Raw genomic sequence first — 18,426 nt, forward strand, 5'->3', positions numbered from 1 at the left:
ATAAAAAAAACGATGGGAAAATATCTCTGCCTTACCATCTTATAATTTTACGAATAGTTTTTGTTGGAATTCTCACTTTCGACCAAACAGATGATGAACGAGGTTTGAGGTCTTCTTTGGTTCTCTCCCGACGGAAGTTTACGTAAATTTTCACCAGCTAGAATTTTCCATCCTACAACTCGTCGACAACGACATGGCTAATTCGATGATGTCCCTTGGAGACCTGCCATTAGCATCAGGTGCCAGATATGTTAACGTTATCAAACTCGAGTCTTCGGGACACGTGAATGATATAGACGTCGTGTATTGATCGGGTATTCAATAGGTTAAGGGAAGAACCTTGGGGGGGACGTTTGAACAAATCACGAGATCTAATGGTTATGAGAAAATTCATTATGTGTTTTCTAGGAGGACGAGATGAGATTATACTATATAGAAAAGCGGTATAAGTTATTACCAACGAATGGTAGAAAGCTTGAAGGTCGGATGCATTTAGTTCTTGGTTATTTAACACACACACACACACACACACACACACAGCACTATCGGATCCAGTGGGGGTGGCACCTGGTCACGTGCCCCCCATAAAAAATAATTTAAAAAAAAATAATAATGTTGAAGATTTAGATAATAATAATATATATGAGAGATATAAAAATGGGAAAAAGTAAAAAATCTTTTATAGAAATAATAAAATTTTGAGAAAAAATAATAACAATAATGATAACAATAATCTTAAGATAATAATAATGGATTCGGTATTTCCTGATAGAACAGGCGATTGCTGTCCATTTCATAATTTCTACTTAAATAACATACACACACACTCATATATATATATATATATATATATATATATATATATATATATATATATATATATATATATATATATATATATATATGTGTGTGTGTCTAGTATGAAATTGGTGCCCCCATGAAATTTTTTTGGATCCGCTAGTGACAGAGAGAGAGAGAGAGAGAGAGAGAGAGAGAGAGAGAGAGAGAGAGAGAGAGAGAGAGAGGACGCAAGGAAACGAAAGGTCTTACATTTATGAACTGTTTTAGGCAGTCATAAATATTTCAAGCTGTTCCGTATGAATACGCTAGGAAAATTGTGGGAGGCATAAAAACAGCTGAATATGTTTCTGAGTATTATTATTATTATTATTATTATTATTATTATTATTATTATTATTATTATTATTATTATTATTATTATTAATGAAAATTAGTAAATTTTCATCCTGAACCAGCTGCGTACTTGTAATGCAAGATGACTAAACATAAACATGCATAAACATCAACACCAATCAGAATAATAAGGCAGTGGTGTATAGCACTGCATAATAATTTCAATGCGTTTTATCCGGAACGAAACGCATTTGGTGCTGGGCGGTGCAGCAGCATGGTACCCCACTTGAATGTGAATGGGGATTCTTTTCTTTTTTGTTTTATCTGACGGTGAATATCCACGACCAGTATCATTGCGCTAATCTTGATTGGCTGTTCGTGCTGTTCGTCTGTGGACATCTCCCTTCGGATTAGAAAAAAAGAAAGCATACTAAAGGCATTAATATACACCTTGAATACCTGGATATTGGAAGACCGCATGAGTCGGGTGGCAGAGTAGAGGGCAGTTGCCAGGCTGAGTGATGCGTTTGATGAATTTTGTTAGGTAAGGTCAAAGTTTCTTGTTAGCTAACACCGTGGTTTTCATGGCACTTACGTTATGTTTGTTTCTTTTATTACTGTCGTTGTTATTGTTGTTGTTGTTGTCAATATGTTTTTCTATCGCCATCATCATCATCATCATGCTTCATCATCAGTTTTATTGCCATGTAAATGCAGAACTTCCTAGCGAGAGTATTAATCATCCTTCAGAGCATTTACGAAAGCCAGTGACGCAACGACCAGCATTTACTAAATATCTAATTCTGACACGTTCTGGTGCAGTGGCACTCAGCCTTCAAACCCAAGCAGGGTCTGCTGAGTCACTTGTGAGTCATCTGACAGCTAGCAGAACAGAGTATATCTCTGACGAAAGCAGATCGAAACCCACTCTGTTGACTCAAGCAGATCAGGAAAGCGAACGAACGACGCAGTAATATTTTTATTGGAACAAAATTCAATCGACAGCCGGCTGTGGCTCATTTAAAAAAAGAGACATCACGAGATTTCTGTTGTAAAATCAAGTCTCTCATAAAGTCTAGGTTGCTTTAGATTCCCGTAGTCCACCTCAGGCTAATAGATGTGAGAAGTCCTTTAGCAGTCAAAAAATAATAGCAAATGGGCCGACTTCATTTTTTAAACCTCCAGTGTACTAGAATTTTTCGCTTTTATTTTTTTTTTTTTTTTTTTTTTTTTTTTTACTAAACTAATTTTCCCCATTCACTCAGGTGACTAGCTCTGCTCTGTCCAACTTAGGCTAAAATGAGTAAACTGAGAGTTTCTCCTGTAGTGATAATTTCCAAAGGAACTGTCAAGTAAATTTCTCGACACTTTAAAATTTTACTTATAAGCGATAAGAAATTGCAGTTTGAAAATGTTGATTTTATTCCTGTAAGGCCCATTAGACAAATAGTCTTTTTGTCTTTTGGGTTCTTTTGAGATGTCTTGGGGTTCCTTAGAAACTGTACTCTGCAAAATGTAATGGTTTCTAACAGCAAATTACCAGCTCATCCTTGATATTGTCCTAATATATCATAAAATAACTTTAATAATTTTTTTAAAATTTTTTTGTAAATGTTAATTACAAATTTTTTCCCTTTTTCTGTAAATTCATTTTATAATTTTTCCTTTTTCTTTAAACGCTACTTATCATTTTTTTCCTTTTTAAGTAAATGCTAATTTTTAGTTATTATTATTTTTGTTTCGCAGTATAATAATTTATATTTGGTTTGCTTTTTTCACACCTTTTGTTGCGCAAATGGTATCTCTTTTTAAGAGAAAAGCAAGCTAAATAACCTGCTTCATATTAATTTTGTTTTCTTTCGTTCTCATCTGGTGTCATTACAGGAACGAGAATACCATGTTATTCTGACATTCCTTATAGGTTTATGTGTGAAAATGGTACGTTATGGTATTATCATTTTTGTGGCATGTCACTTTTACAACTCACGTATCCTCCAGTATCTGTCAGTAACTTCCAAATTCTTCTGTTAAAAACACCACATTCTTCGGTCCCCGGAAACCTTCTTTTGTTTCTCTTCGCATCGAATTTATCCGTTTTTGACTTTATTATATTTATCTCTCGTCTGCGACGACCTTTCAAGCGGACGAAGAGTCTTTTATTGGTGTTTATGTGTAGAAGTTGGGTAACATCGCTCGCCCTTTCTGTTGAAGTCTGAAAGAATCCTTTTCTGATTTATAACGTACCCGTAGCATCGCATGTTACAGTTACCTGTTTCTGCTACCTTTCCTTCGTCAGATTATCGGTTCATTTGTTGTAAATAAAACAGTTTTAATATTCACAAATCAGTGAATATTCTGAGGCAGGAAAGGTAGCAGAAACAGGTAAATTTCAGCTTAGAAGACTTTAACCCTGAACACCGCATGAGTAATTTTTGTTTTTCATCCTTTCCACGTTCACACTTCCTCTTTTTTGTTGTTTGTGGTCTTAATGACAGTATTCACTGTTCTGCTCATCCGTCTTTTACCCGGAGACGGTTACTACGGTCCTGCAATACCGCATGTTTCATTTGCCAGTTTCCACTACCTTTCCTTCGTCAAAATAATTAGATTAGAAGACTTCGCCTTGAATGTCGCGTGAATAATTTTTGTTTTTCATTCTTTCCATATCCATTCTTCACTGTCCTGCTCATCAGTCTTCATCTGGAGAAGGGTACCACGGCCTGATTCTTTTTTTTTGATATTTCAGGTGACCTGATGAACGAAGACAAGGTTCTGGAGTGGCTGGTGGAGAACAAGAACACGGGGGACGATGACGACACTATCGATGATGTCACGCCAGGTCTCCTTAACACCCTCATAGATTCTATGGACCATTTGGCTGTGATCTTTTGTAAGCACTCGCCTCTTTGTGTTTCTTAGTAGAACTAACAATCTATAAAGGCAGCTTCTTTTTCTCTCTGCTTTTTCATTCATATTTTGTTAGTTCTGTTTTACAGAGTGGGAGGAAACGCTGTATTCTTTTCTCTCCTCTTTTACATGCGCCTGTTTACAGAATGAGAGGAAACATTGTAAATATCCAGTTGCAAACATTTTTATTACTTATATGAATGTATTTAAGGAAAAACATGGCATGGTTGCATTTCTGTTTTTAATCATTATTTTTACAATATATCACTAAGGGTTATCAGTTCACAATGAGTTATGGCGACCTCGTTATGTAACAGAATTTTGTGTCTTGCTTTTCTTGTTGATTCATTTCATCAGATTCTTCTTGCCTACCCACTTTCTATTACTCATCATCATGATCATTCTCTACTTTTTTATTTCATTCTCTGTAGAATAGTACCATTTATTGAGTGCCTTAATCCGTGGCATCATACTTTCAGCAGTGTTGAAAGTTTTTTTGGAACATCCTTTTGACCCATCAGCACTTTCTTGCTTCATATTTCCATACCGTTGCTTCTTTCACTCTCTACATACCTGTCCAACTTCTTTAACCCCTTTCTCAGAGTATCCCTCCCGCCCCCCCGCGTTTGGGAACAAATCCTTCGCGCGAGCCTTTTGACCTCGCATAAATTGCAACTCACTGATTTCGACGAATAGATTCACAAAGTCATAACTTCATGTCTTCGTCTTTCTCCCCAAGATGATCGTGATGAGACGGACGACGCCTCCAGTCTGCAGGAGCTCGAAAATATCGACGACGAACTGGACAAACAAGGAATCCACATCGTGAAGATTGCTGACGAGGTCGCTGCAAAGGAGTATGGCATCGAAGACACGCCTGCCCTGGTCTACTTCGAGCACGAGGTGAAGGCAGTCATGCGTCGGTGCGCAGTGCCACCTGCTAAGAAAGCTTGACTGCCTTGCAATATATATATATATATATATATATATATATATATATATATATATATATATATATATATATATATATATATATATATATACACACACACACACACACACACACGTATGAAAGTGGCAGTAGCTTCTATGTACATTTAAATACACATACACACACACACACACACACACATATATGTATATATATATATATATATATATATATATATATATATATATATATATATATATATATATAGTGTGTATGTATGTCTATGTATAGAATCTACTGTAACACTTATACACGTATATATATATATATATATATATATATATATATATATATATATGTGTGTGTGTGTGTGTGTGTGTGTGTATACATACATACATACATACATACATACATACACACGCGGGTTGTACTGACAGCAATACCCCCGTCAATGCATAACTCTTTGTTAACATGAGACGCACAGCCGTGCTGTCAAGTCGGCAGTCACAAATTCATTCGCTCATTTCCCCTGTGGACAGATTCCTTCGCTCTACGATGGAGACCTGCACAACGAAGAAGAGGTCCTGAGCTGGCTCATCGAGCAGCTTCACACGGACGAGATCGAGGACATCACCGACGAGATGCTCGACAAACTCATCAGGGAGTCTGACCACCTGGCCGTCTTGTTCTGTAAGACTTAAAGTGATCTTTGCCTCTCGCACTTGTTTAACGTCGTCACCCTCACCAAGTTATTTATGAGTCCAGTGGCATTACATTCAAGTGTTTCAGAGAACCCCTTTGCAGACTTGAAACTCGCTGAGTGAATCGTCGAACAGCAGTCATATGGACCATCAGAGCATTTGCACGATGGAAACTGTTTGCTTTTTTCATTTCACGAGTTTGCAGTCTGCGTCGATTTAGAGTAGTGGTAACGAGAGTAACGATGCGTTTTGATTCTGAGTTTATGCACGCTGATCCTCATTCACGCTCGTGTTTAAATGTGTAATTTACAAGTATAAACGAGTCGTATTGTATAAAGTAACTACAGAGATTATGTACTATAGTTTGCATATAAGCTTGCCTGCAAGATCTGTACATGGACGTGAATGAGTAAGTGGGACCTTTTTAGGAGTATCATTATTATTTCTTATTATTCTCAATATTCTAGTGTTTTTCTTCTTCTTCCCACGTGATGTTGATAAATAGTGGAGTTACGTGATTTGATTCGGTCATTCAGAAATACTCCCTGATGGTGATGATGACGATGATTATTGTTATATTATTTACCTTTTTATTATTATTTGCTCAGGCTGAGAAATATCTATGAACTCATCTTGTAAAGCTCATTGTTTCCACCTTCCTACAACCTTCCAACATTCCAAAGCCCTTGAAAAGAAAAAAGATTCGGAATTAAGAGATGCAGACCATTCCTCCTCCCCTGCAGACGACGAAGACGACGCCGAGTCCCAGCAGGTGGTGAACGAGCTGGAGAACATCGACGACGACTGCGACAGCCACGGCATCTCCTTCGTCAAGATCTCCAACGAGGACGAGGCCCGGGAGTACGGCATCGACCACCTGCCCACCCTGGTGTACTTCGAGAAGGGCATCCCCTCCCTCTACATAGGTAAGATTTGAGGAAGGGCATCCCCTCCCTCTGCATAGGTGAGACTTGAGAGGGTCAAGTGGCGTTGCGAGGTCAAGGTCATTCCACTCCTCGACACAGTGGAGAGGATTAGCAGTAATAGGTGCAGAGCCAATCCGACTCTCCGTTGGTAGCAGTACTTTCTGTTCTTAGCGTTACTTTCCATTGTGCTTTCCATTGTTATCTTTACTTTCCGTTGTTAGTGTTACGTTCCGTTGTTTGCATTACTTTCCTTTTTTAGCATTCAGGGTTGTTATGTATATTGGCGTCACCTGTGGTCCATAAATATTTACCGAGTAACTTGAAAACTATGAGAGCTTAAATATTTCCCTAATTTTTTGTATATTTCCATTTAAAAGTTTATTTTCATTATTTTAGCATGGTAGTTTCGTCCTCTGGAAAAGGACTGCATTGTCATTAAATTAACCTCCTGCACTTGATTCACAAATCTCCTGACAAGTTAACAAAGAACATGAACTAATTACAGATGGCTGCGTTTGTTCCCAGTTTCAATCCATGTGACTAAGATATAAGTACTGGCAATTGTTATGGCGCTCTCGGAATTGCCTCAGCACGTCTCCCAGTCCTTCCCAGAGTGGAGCTCTTTAGAACTGTCGATAATCGTTTGTTCCCATTTTCAAATGCAGATGAAAGGAGACCGGTCAATTACAAAACTGCTTCTAACCAGCCAGCTGCTGATGCGGACACGATCAAAGGCTTTCTTAGAATCAGGTTTATTTTAATTTGGTTCGCTTCTTTCCGTCAGCGGTGACGTCATCGGGTACACAGGCTACAAATTCTTGAAGACGGTGATGAATTATTAATGTTGGTTTGAAGTTTAAGAAAGTAAAATATCAAAGGGATTTTTAAAGAAAATGAAAACAGGACAAGCTAGAACACGTAAGCAATTAAATCTTTAAAGCATTTTAGACGATTAGCGCAAAACAAGTGAGAATTTTTTGGTTCCAAGTATTTTACGTTTTGGTTTTTAGACCTTCTTAGAAAACTAAAGGAAACTATGTGTGTATATATATATAAATATATATTTATACACATGTATATTATATAATATTTATATTTGTACATATATGTATATATATGTATATATATATATATATATATATATATATATATATATATATATATATATATATATATATATATATATATATATATTCACAGCCGACGTTTCATATTCTTTGAATGAAGTGCCAAAAAAAGAATGCCATCAAATATTCTGTTGATTTCTGTTCGTGAGAAGCGGAAAACTTGCATTTGGGTCCAAAGGGTTTACAGTGGAGGCTCATCAAATAACCCAAAATAATAGTTTTTGGATATATGCGCTTATCAATAGGTTTTTTTTCTATATCTGCTTTTATTTTTACGAAATAATCTTTAGAAAAACATTAGAGTATGTTATTCATGTAATGATTTCTAAGTTGTACCGTTAATTCAGTTGATCAAGTATAGTATACTGCCAGTTTACCTTTGTGACATTAATAGTTGGTTCTATAGACCATGAATTGTTTCGACACTGTCAGGGTTAAAACACAGATGTTTTAGAGAATTCGCTGCCAAACGATAATTCCTTAAAAAATAACTCTCTCATTAAGGAATGATAATGTGCCGAAAGACTGAAAACAGTGTGAGATAAGGGATTATTATAATTATATATTTTGGTATTTTTGTTCCTTGTTTCATTAAGGGTTCGCCCGGAGGACTTCAGAGCAGCTGATTCCTCCAGAAGGTCCCAATTTTATATCATCTTGGAGCAAAACTTGGTGGTAACTGACTTGGTGTGGATTTTTATTTGTTTAGTTTTTTTATCAAATGGGTTTAGTTTAAGAAGGGAAACTTTATTTTTGTATTTTAAGAAACAAAAACAGTAAGGTGATGTTTTGTTTTGCTTTTGTCTATGTTTTTGTCATTGATTTTTTTTATAGTTCTTTTAATCAGTACCTCGACGTTTCTCTCCTTCCCCAGGAAACCTCTTGGCCGAGGACGAGGTGTTGGACTGGCTCGTCCTTCAGTTGGAAGAAGACGAAATCGAACACGTCACGGACGAAATGCTGGATAAGCTCATTGAGAAGTCAGAACACTTGGCCGTTCTCTTCTGTAAGCACGCAGATGATGATGGTCTGCTCGAGTTGGTTTGCCAGTTAGGACCTATAGTATGGAAATATATGTAGGGTGTAGACGACGCAAATGCCCACACATTTATTTATATATATATATATATATATATATATATATATATATATATATATATATATATATATATATATATATATATATATATATATATATATGTGTGTGTGTGTGTGTGTGTGTGTGTGTGTATATATATATATATGTGTGTGTGTGTGTGTGTGTACATGTCTGTGTATGAAACGTGCAAATTTATTATTTACAAATAGAAGTTATGGTTAGGCCTTAACAACAGCGTATGATTGCTAAAAGAAAATACTGTATCAAAACAGCCCCGTCGTCGTTATTACTATTATCGTTAGTGTTTATTTTACCATTTACATTACTGTTGGCTCAGAAAGTAACGGTGATTTCTGTCGTTCAGACGACAAGGACAGCCGTCGCAGCAAGAAGGTGCTGTCCGAGTTGGAGAACATCGACGACGAATGCGACCAGCGCGGGATTTTCTTCGTCAAAATCGACAACGACGAGGAAGCCCGCGAGTACGGCATTGAGAGCGTCCCGACTCTGGTCTACTTCGAGAGCGAGATTCCCTACATATACGAAGGTAACGACCGCCAGAGGCTTCGTGCGTTGTATATTTACTCCCGCAGGCGGGGGGTTAGTGCCGTCAGTGCACCGGACGCGCTCCACCGTATGCATTACTTGAGGTTCTCTGCAGCGTCCCTTCGGCCCCTAGTTGTAACCCCCTTCCATTTTACTGCACTTCCGTTCATATTCCTTTTCTTCCTTCCTATTTTCCACCCTCTCCTAACAGTTGTTTCGTAGCTCAGCTGCGAGGTTTGCCTCCTGTTACACGTTTAAAACTTTTTACTCTCAATTCCTTTTCAGCGCAGTATGACCTGATAGGTCCCAACTCTTACACTTTTAAAACTTTTTACTCTCAATTCCTTTAGATACTGTCAAAGACCTGATGGTCCCAGCTCTGGCTTTTATAGCCTAAATTTTCATTCAATTCCACTTTAAATGTCAAAGACTTGATGTTCTTAGGGTGCGATTTTATAGTACCTCTTCATTAATTCATTTAAATGCATATTCACTGCCAACTCACATACTTACTCTGTTTCATTTGCGTAATGTCATACTATGTTTCTTTAAGAAACCATCTTTTCCTGCTGTGCCCACGGCTTCAGAACTCATTTGAAAGTATTTCAGTATTCTCCAGTATGCTCTGTGACCTCTTAATTAATCATCTTCTTAGTTTATCACTTCTCGATTATCAGCAGCTTCATTTTACATCTTACTATGAAATGTTATCCGACTTTCACTCTCTCGTCTTAAGAGTTAGAAAACGTACTAACATTCAAAGCAGGATGTCAAAGGAATTAGCAATGATTATTTATTATGTTCCTAAAGATGATTTTCTTCTTTCCAGTCTCCGAACTCTCAGAACTAAAAATCGAATTGCATAATTTGAATATGAAAATTTTGTGTTCTTCGTTAAATAATTTGAACGCTCTTGTTACTTCATATACTGATTTTTGATGATTTGATGATCTCCGGAATTTTTTTTTGTGAGATTTTTTTTTTTTTTTCTAGAACTGAGATTTACAGTAGCTTCATGAAAAATTGACTTTATTTAAATTATTTAAAAAATAATGATGCAAAATCATGGTTTATAGCACATGGTCAGATTATGAGTCTTTATTTAGCGTATGCCTCTTTATTATGGCTCTTAGATCAACCAAAATACTGTAAAAAATTTTATGACATTCACGAATTAATCAATATATTTTTCTAACCCATGTCACCCCTGATGCATCTTTTCTTTTTAATTCGAATCCCAATGTTCTTGCCTTTGTGTACTCGACCGAAGCTGATGACAGCATATGCGTCTTCTTCTCTATCTCTCTCTCTCTCTCTCTCTTTTCTCCTGTAGGTGACCTCATGAAGGAGGAGGACGTCCTGGAATGGCTCTTCCACCACGTGGATCACGAGGAAATCGCCGATGTCACAGATGAGATGCTCGACAAACTGATCATCAACGAGCCGTACTTGGCCGTCCTCTTCTGTAAGTTCTGGCCCGTGCAGTCCTCTAGAGATAGCTGCTCGGGGAAAGTCTTTGGCGGGAATTTTCTCTTCCCGCCAATTGCTACGTTCGGACTTTAAGCATCCCGGTCAATCGAGTTCTCTCCGGGTAGAGATACACTCTGCCTGTGTATTCTTTGCTAAGAATAGCATTCTAACACTTTAAGCAGCTTACTCTCAACGTGGCTGCCATCTCTGCTCATTCAAGTAGTGATCGATTTTAGATGTATGGTAGAATATAAAGGTATTCCATTCAGTCTACTTACGAGGTATTTTAACGATCAAATGAATCCTTAACCCCTTTGACTACCTAATTCGTGCCCTGCGGTGCCCAGTAAAAGTTAATCTACTCCTATACGAACGTTTCGTATTTCATAAGCCAAGTTACCTAGCTATTTAGGCCTAGTTATCATCTGTTACCTAGTTTATCATGGTGGCGCTGAACATTTTAGCATATCTGACACAACATCTAGCCGCGATAGCATTTCGACATTCTACGCCATTTAGAAGTTGCAGACATACTTGTAATGACAAGGCGAACCGACCAGAAAGTAATTTCTTGTATCCTTTCGGTAAGTGCGTTATAATTGCTTTGACTATATTAAGTTTTTTAGATAGTGAATAATTGTGGGATTTACGTCATACACCTGGCAGCTGATCGGGGAATGGCATTCCCATTCCTAGGAAATTCGTGTTAAACATGGGTTCTAAAGAGAAGTCAAGGAAGGAAAGTCAGAAAATGGAATGCAAAGAAGGGAATGAAGTAGATAGACACATCTATATTAATGATATATTTTTATCTTGCAAAATTTACTTGATGCAGTTATATTAATTTGAAGTAATTATGTATATTTTAAATAGATTTAATCATTAATTTTTGTGACACACATGCGTGATTGTTTTAAACTCAAAAATATTAACGACGAATATCGTTTAATACCGAATTCGCTTTGCTTTGGGAGTGCCTCCCACCCAAAGGGAACTATATTTGACAAGTGTTTGGGAGCTGGACAGGTTTCGAACTGGGACCTTAGGTTTAGAAACAACTGTAGTGAATCCGACAGTGAACGATGTTTTTGGCTTAATATATGAGACCTAATTGTTTTACTAGATCACTGACCAAATTGCCTGTGTTTAACAGACGACAAGGACGACCCAGAGGACCACGAGGTGTTGGGCGAACTCGAGAACATCGACGACGACTGTGAACAGGCCGGTGTCCCCTTCGTCAAGATTGACAATGACGCCGAGGCCAAGGAATACGGCATTGACGATCTCCCTGCTCTAGTCTACTTCGAAAACAGGATACCGAGTATATACGAAGGTGGGTGTTCCTCCCCACTCCCATTCCTTTGCCATGGGCACCTGCTTTCACGACTTTTTATCCTGCCCCAATTAAGTCCACTTGGAACCGTTCTTAGACTGACGCATTAGATTGAGCAGGCTTCCACCTGTCACCACAGTCTTCCTGACGCTATGAGGGCTACCCTCCTCATTGTTTTATATCTTTCACCTGCTCAAAAAGTAATTACTGTTATTTAGTCCTACAGATTACTTTACCATTATCATATAATTCTCTCTAAGACAAACCAACTACTGTCATCTCATTTATGTAATTCATTTATTCTATACCATATCCAAAATGTCGGAACTCAATTTCTTGTTTTTATATAATTTTAAGTACATGGTAAGTGTGTTCATTTCTCATTCACACTCAACACGCACAGTAGCAAGTATATCCAAAATTTTGAGGAAACCGATTATTCAAAAGGTGAGCTTTATAAATATATATATATATATATATATATATATATATATATATATATATATATATATATATATATATATATATATATATATATATATATATATATTAGTCAATGTGGCTTTTAGATTCTGTATATTTCAGTCTGTTAAAACAAACACGTATCATACTGTACAATATCAAAGTTACTGAGGTGGAATTGCTCTGTATCGACTGTGCTAAACTGTCTCTTATCTCTCAGTAGCTTGGTGGCTTGGCAGTAACCCACCTAGGAAGAAGAATCACCTTGAATTACTTCTCCTTGGAAATGTATCCGAAATGTGTTAGGAAATCGGGTCTTTGTGAGACAGCTGTGGCTACAGAGAAATTCTCACGCATAGGTTCACCACGTACGCTGTATTGAACGCCAAATCTAGGAACACTGAAAGCTCCCACAAGAAACGGCATCTTTCTTACCTGTCTCCTCTCTCCGTCAGGTGACCTGAGCAACGAGCAAGAGGTGCTGGCGTGGCTTCTGGAGCAGAAGAACACAGACACCATCGAAGAGGTCACGGACGAGATCCTCGATGACCTGATCAGCAACTTCGAATATGTTGTTGTGTACTTCAGTGAGTAGATGTTGTTGTTGTTACTTTGATTGTTGTTATTGCCATCTTGAAGAGGCTTGACATCTGACAGTGTAATGATTATGTTGTTGAAGTAACGTGTTTTCAGCAAGACTTCCAGACCCATGCTTGACAAGGTCTAAACTAAGTTGTTTTTATTTTCTTGAAGACTTACGGCATGATGTGAAGACCTTGACTTGGTAATTATGGTGCTTCGAACGACAGCATTCTCAGGATAGCTGAAGTACTGTAGCTTATTGTTAATCGTTTTCAAAACTTTCAATAAATGAATAGTAGAGCTAGTAATCCCGTTGTAATGATTAACTTCTGTATCTGAATGAGTTAAATCTTCACTAGCGAAATAATAAAACTAAGTTTGCAACGTAATATCAAAATTGGTGTTATTATTGTTTATGGTTGAATGAGCAGTTGTAACTTAACATAATTATACATAGCGTTCCTCACGGTATATATTACACTTGCATACTTATATTTGAAACTATAATTTCAGAATTTGACTATGAAAGTATTGTCTTTGAAAAGAAATAATTGTAAAAGACACTATACTTTAATTCGTCTGCCACACTTACATTTGGCTGATTATAATCCTGTACTGTATTTTGATCTTCCATCAGTTCAACTATCTCGCTTGTTCTGTGAAGCACTTTCTATTCATCTATTTATCCCCATCCGTGAAAGTATATTTTTCTAGAATATTAGGTGATGCAGCAGTCCAAGGGAATTCCGACGACGCCAACACGTAGATTAGATCATGATTTAAGTGGTTAGGACATACTGTAATTGCCAAGAGGCAATTTGGGGGAAATGAAAGATAGTTTTTGAGACGAAACAGGAATGACTTACTGAACAACATTGTTGAAATTCATGTGTATCAATTCTTCCCCCTCAGGCGGCGCGTGCGACGAAGGCGAGCAGTGCGACAAGATCCTGAAGGAGCTGGAGAACATAGACGACGACACTGACGACCACGGCATGCACTTCGTCACCACAGAGGAGACGGGCATCGCCAAAGACTACGGCATCAAGACTATTCCCGCCCTGGCGCTCTTCAGAAATGGCGAGGCTATTCTCTTCAAAGGTAATGTGAGTCGGCGTAACTGCGTGTGTGTGTGTGTGTGTGTGTGTGTGTGTGTGTGTGTGTATGTGCGCGCGCGAGGGAAGGAGAGGGACACAGAGAGGAAATTCGCATACGTTTATAGCTTGATAGATCAAGTGATTCAGGTGCTAGTGTGAAATAATAGTGTTAAGTTATCAAGGAAGAAAGAGTTTTGATGATAATAATAATAATAATAATAATAATAATAATAATAATAATAATAATAATAATAATAATAATAATAGTAATAATAAAATAATAATATCAACTAGAAGTAATAGTATATTTTACTCAAGGGAAAGAAAAGACATTCATTATAGCATACAGTATTTGACTTACATAAAATAGTGTTCCCAACAAATGAAAAATTATTATCCAAAACATGAGAAAAGTCTCAACCCAGAATTGCGTTTCAAGCATTAGTTGAAATTAACCTGGTCATAACTGAGCATCACCGAACACCTCAATTCACGATGGGATAATTTAAAGTTTAAAGCATAAATTACATAACTATATATAGATTATATTTATATATATATAGATATATGTATAATATACATAATATATATATAGATTATATTTATATATATAAAATATAAAATACATAATACAGTATGTATAATATATATATATTTATACATATATAATCATGTAACTTTATAACGATTGAAATGAAGTATATTAAATACGGACCACTAGCATTTCACAGAGATCTCTTCCCTATGGCAGGCGATCTTGCCGACGAAGATGCCGTTCTGGCCTGGCTGACTTCGGAGGAAACCTTGGAGATTCCGAATCAGATTGAGGAGGTCAACGAAAAGATGCTGGAGAGAATCCTAAACACGTCCAACAACGTCGCTGTTTTCTTCTGTAAGTTTGTCGTGAAGTTTTTTTTTTTTTTTTTTTTTTGGCCGGGCTAATGTTGAGGATTTTGTCGTGTCCCTCGAGAACATACGTATGTTGAAAGTTCCTTAATTGTTAATCAACTTGCGTTCTATATTTTTGTTAACATCTGCGCTATTTACGCCGTTGATTTCTGTTCCGTTATGTTTATCATTCTTAAAAAAGCCATGTAATGATGTACTGATAAGAAGTCATTTACATTTAGATCTGACTTCTGTTCAGTGGTCACTTGGTTATATTCTTTTAGGTAACGTTTCTAGTCATTCAGTTCTTTTAAATGACCCATTATCAATTCCATATTCTCTTCCACCGATCCTTTTGCGAAGGACCAGCCCTACCTCGCTATTTTTTTTTTTTTTCACTTTTTTTTTAATCATGTTGAAATCAGATAGAAATAACGGTACTACCTCCTGTTGGCCATAATTCGTGATAGCATATTTCCAGTCAGGCTAAACATTCGTTTTCTGGTAAGAGTTTTATCTCGATCTTTACCTGTTCTTTGGAAAATAGGCCTAATATTTCCTTTGTTAGGTCTCGAACTTTGACTTTTTCAGATGCCGAGGACGACATCAAGAGCAGAGCCATTCTGTCTGAGCTCGAGAACATAGATGACGAATGCGACGACATCGGCATCGACTTCGTCAAGATTTCTGACGAAGGCATCGCTCAAGAATATGACATCATCAGCCTTCCAGCTCTCGTCTACTTCAGGAATAGGTTTCCGCAGATTTATGAAGGTGTGTTTTTGTGTGTGTGTGTGAGAGAGAGAGAGAGAGAGAGAGAGAGAGAGAGAATATGTTACCTATATAAAATAATCATAATAATAATAATTTAATGCTTCCTGATGTCGTACTAAATCTCTGGTACACACTATATATAGGCCTATATATATATATATATATATATATATATATATATATATATATATATATATATATATATATATATATATATATATATATATATACATATATACACATATATATATATATATATATATATATAATATATATATATATACAGTATATGCGCGTGTGTGTGTGTGTTTGTGTATTCATTTGTCCCTAACACGTTTTTGCTTATACTCCAACTCAGGTGACCTGAAGGACGAGGAGGCGTTGCTCGAGTGGCTTATAGACAACAAGGACAAGGGACCAACTTCCATCATCGAGGAGGTGGACGGCCAAATGCTGCAGAACCTCGTCGATACTTTCGAGTATCTGGTCGTCTATTTCTGTGAGCATCTGGGCGGTTTGCTTCTAGGGACTTCAGTGTCATGAATGTGATTCTTTTACGTTATCGCAGTCGTGTGTATTAGTTGTGAAGTTCTCTGGGAAGTTATGTATAGAAATAGTTCTTGTCTTGTGCACGCATGAAGAGTTTACTGTTGAATGTGCGGTACACGTACACACATACATTGGGTTATGTATATACACTATATATATGTGTGTGTATGCGTTTGGTTGTTTGTGTATATATCTGTATAACAGTTCTCATAATTCTTCAGTACTTATGGTATGATTTTCGTATTTTTAAATCCTTTTAAAATATCTACTTGATTTATATATGATATAGTAGCCATCAGGAGACGTTTCCTTGTAATACAAAATCTGCATTACATAATATAAGTTAGACCTCGAGGTGTAACATTAAAGTAGCTAAAAGAATCTCCTAATTTTGCCTCAGTCAGATGGTGAAGAGTTTCTAGCGAATTGAAGACCATCTTTTCCCCTGTTCTTTCTGCAGTCCTTGCCTCTTTACTTCAGTGGGCATCCTTTATCTGTAGAGGAGGTCATTTTTGCTACCGGTACTCTACCATTAAGCTTGTTAGTGAGACATTTGGCCTTAACATCAAAGAGAAATTTGTATCAGAATGATAGCTGGCTTAGTTAAGAACTGGGACGTGAAACAAACGTTGTAGAACTGTCCCCACTTCTGATCAGAATCTTTAAATTTTTGATCATCTAGTTTTAGCATTCCTTTATGACAGGCTCTCACAACTGGGCTAGGAGATGATTTTAGAATACTCGAGAAAGCTCTTTCTAAGCCGTTGAACATGACAGACGTGCTTGAATTTAGTCTTGAAGGGAGGGCGAAGAACCTGAACAACTTAATGAATGCCTTGCTAACGGAGAACAGTCCCTGCTGCTCTCCTCAAAAGTGAAAGTGCTTTAACATCCGCAGACGACGACAACTGCCCGACTTGCGAGACTGTTCTGGCCGAGCTGGAGACGATTGACGACGAGACGGATGAGGTGGGCATCCAGTTCGTCAAGACTAACGACGTCGAGGTCGCCGAAGAGCTCGGCATCAGTCACCTGCCTGCCTTAGTCTACTTCGAAGGAGGAGTTCCTAGCATCTATGACGGTGAGAAAATGGGGTTTTTATTTAACGAGAGATAACGAGAGAGAGAGAGAGAGAGAGAGAGAGAGAGAGAGAGGAGTTTCAAATATATTAGGTCAGAGAAAAGGGGGGAAAAAGACGTTGAATTTGGAGGAAAAGGGAAGTTTCAGATAATGAAAGAGAGAGAGAGAGAGAGAGAGAGAGAGAGAGAGAGAGAGAGAGAGAGAGAAATCAGTGGGTAGGGAATGGTTCTGAACTAATAGAATAAAATGTTACTCACCTTTAAATATGATAAAGAATTAAACAAAACACGAAAAGATACTAACCTTGCCATGTTCATGTTCCCGTAATGGAAGGGCAAAATTAGACGACAATTTCGAGTGAGCGTTTGATCAAATCATTTATGGCTGTCATTTCCCTATCTGAACGTGAGGGAATTGGGTGACCAAATTAAGAAACAGCATTTTAGAATAGATAAGAGGGTTTACAGTGCACTGGAGGCATTTAGTCGAAGGCGAAAGGTAAGAAATCTGAGTTTCTATACTGACCATACAGCGTTTTATGGAATCTGGACAATACTCTAGTCACTATAGCCTAGTTACTCATCATCCATGTCTTTTCCTTAGTTTTAGCCATTTAATATTTGCCTTGCAATAAAAGACTCAATAAAAGGCTTAGTCTCAAACTATGATAGTTGTAAGCCTAGCATTTTTGTTCTAGTCAGCTTCGTAACATCTGTCAGTGTTATTTTTTTCTGCTGTCGTTGCTGTCGCTCTGACTGGGCTTTCGCTGCTTAAGCTATGATCTGAATATTTTAAAGAATGGTTACTTGTGCAACCT

At 37.3% G+C, this 18,426-nt stretch overlaps 1 protein-coding gene across 3 annotated transcripts in view; it reads left to right on the plus strand.

Moving 5' to 3' along the window:
* Window positions 1-18,426, plus strand: part of LOC136829395 (trichohyalin-like) — a 95,390-nt gene that overhangs the window by 67,740 nt on the left and 9,224 nt on the right. For 2 of the 3 annotated variants that reach the window (XM_067087892.1, XM_067087900.1), the window contains 14 exons: window positions 3,881-4,024; window positions 4,781-4,944; window positions 5,512-5,662; window positions 6,417-6,599; window positions 8,601-8,732; window positions 9,190-9,372; window positions 10,705-10,836; window positions 11,995-12,177; window positions 13,095-13,226; window positions 14,134-14,322; window positions 15,070-15,210; window positions 15,798-15,980; window positions 16,339-16,479; window positions 17,428-17,610. In XM_067087892.1, coding sequence (XP_066943993.1) covers window positions 3,881-4,024; window positions 4,781-4,944; window positions 5,512-5,662; window positions 6,417-6,599; window positions 8,601-8,732; window positions 9,190-9,372; window positions 10,705-10,836; window positions 11,995-12,177; window positions 13,095-13,226; window positions 14,134-14,322; window positions 15,070-15,210; window positions 15,798-15,980; window positions 16,339-16,479; window positions 17,428-17,610 — 2,241 coding nt within the window. Of the gene's footprint in view, window positions 1-3,023; window positions 3,073-3,880; window positions 4,025-4,780; window positions 4,945-5,511; window positions 5,663-6,416; window positions 6,600-8,600; window positions 8,733-9,189; window positions 9,373-10,704; window positions 10,837-11,994; window positions 12,178-13,094; window positions 13,227-14,133; window positions 14,323-15,069; window positions 15,211-15,797; window positions 15,981-16,338; window positions 16,480-17,427; window positions 17,611-18,426 lie in introns of those variants that run through there. The other variant, XM_067087911.1, reaches the window with a different exon arrangement.

This window comes from Macrobrachium rosenbergii, chromosome 4 (assembly GCF_040412425.1).
Source record: "Macrobrachium rosenbergii isolate ZJJX-2024 chromosome 4, ASM4041242v1, whole genome shotgun sequence".
Lineage (NCBI taxonomy): Eukaryota > Metazoa > Arthropoda > Malacostraca > Decapoda > Palaemonidae > Macrobrachium > Macrobrachium rosenbergii.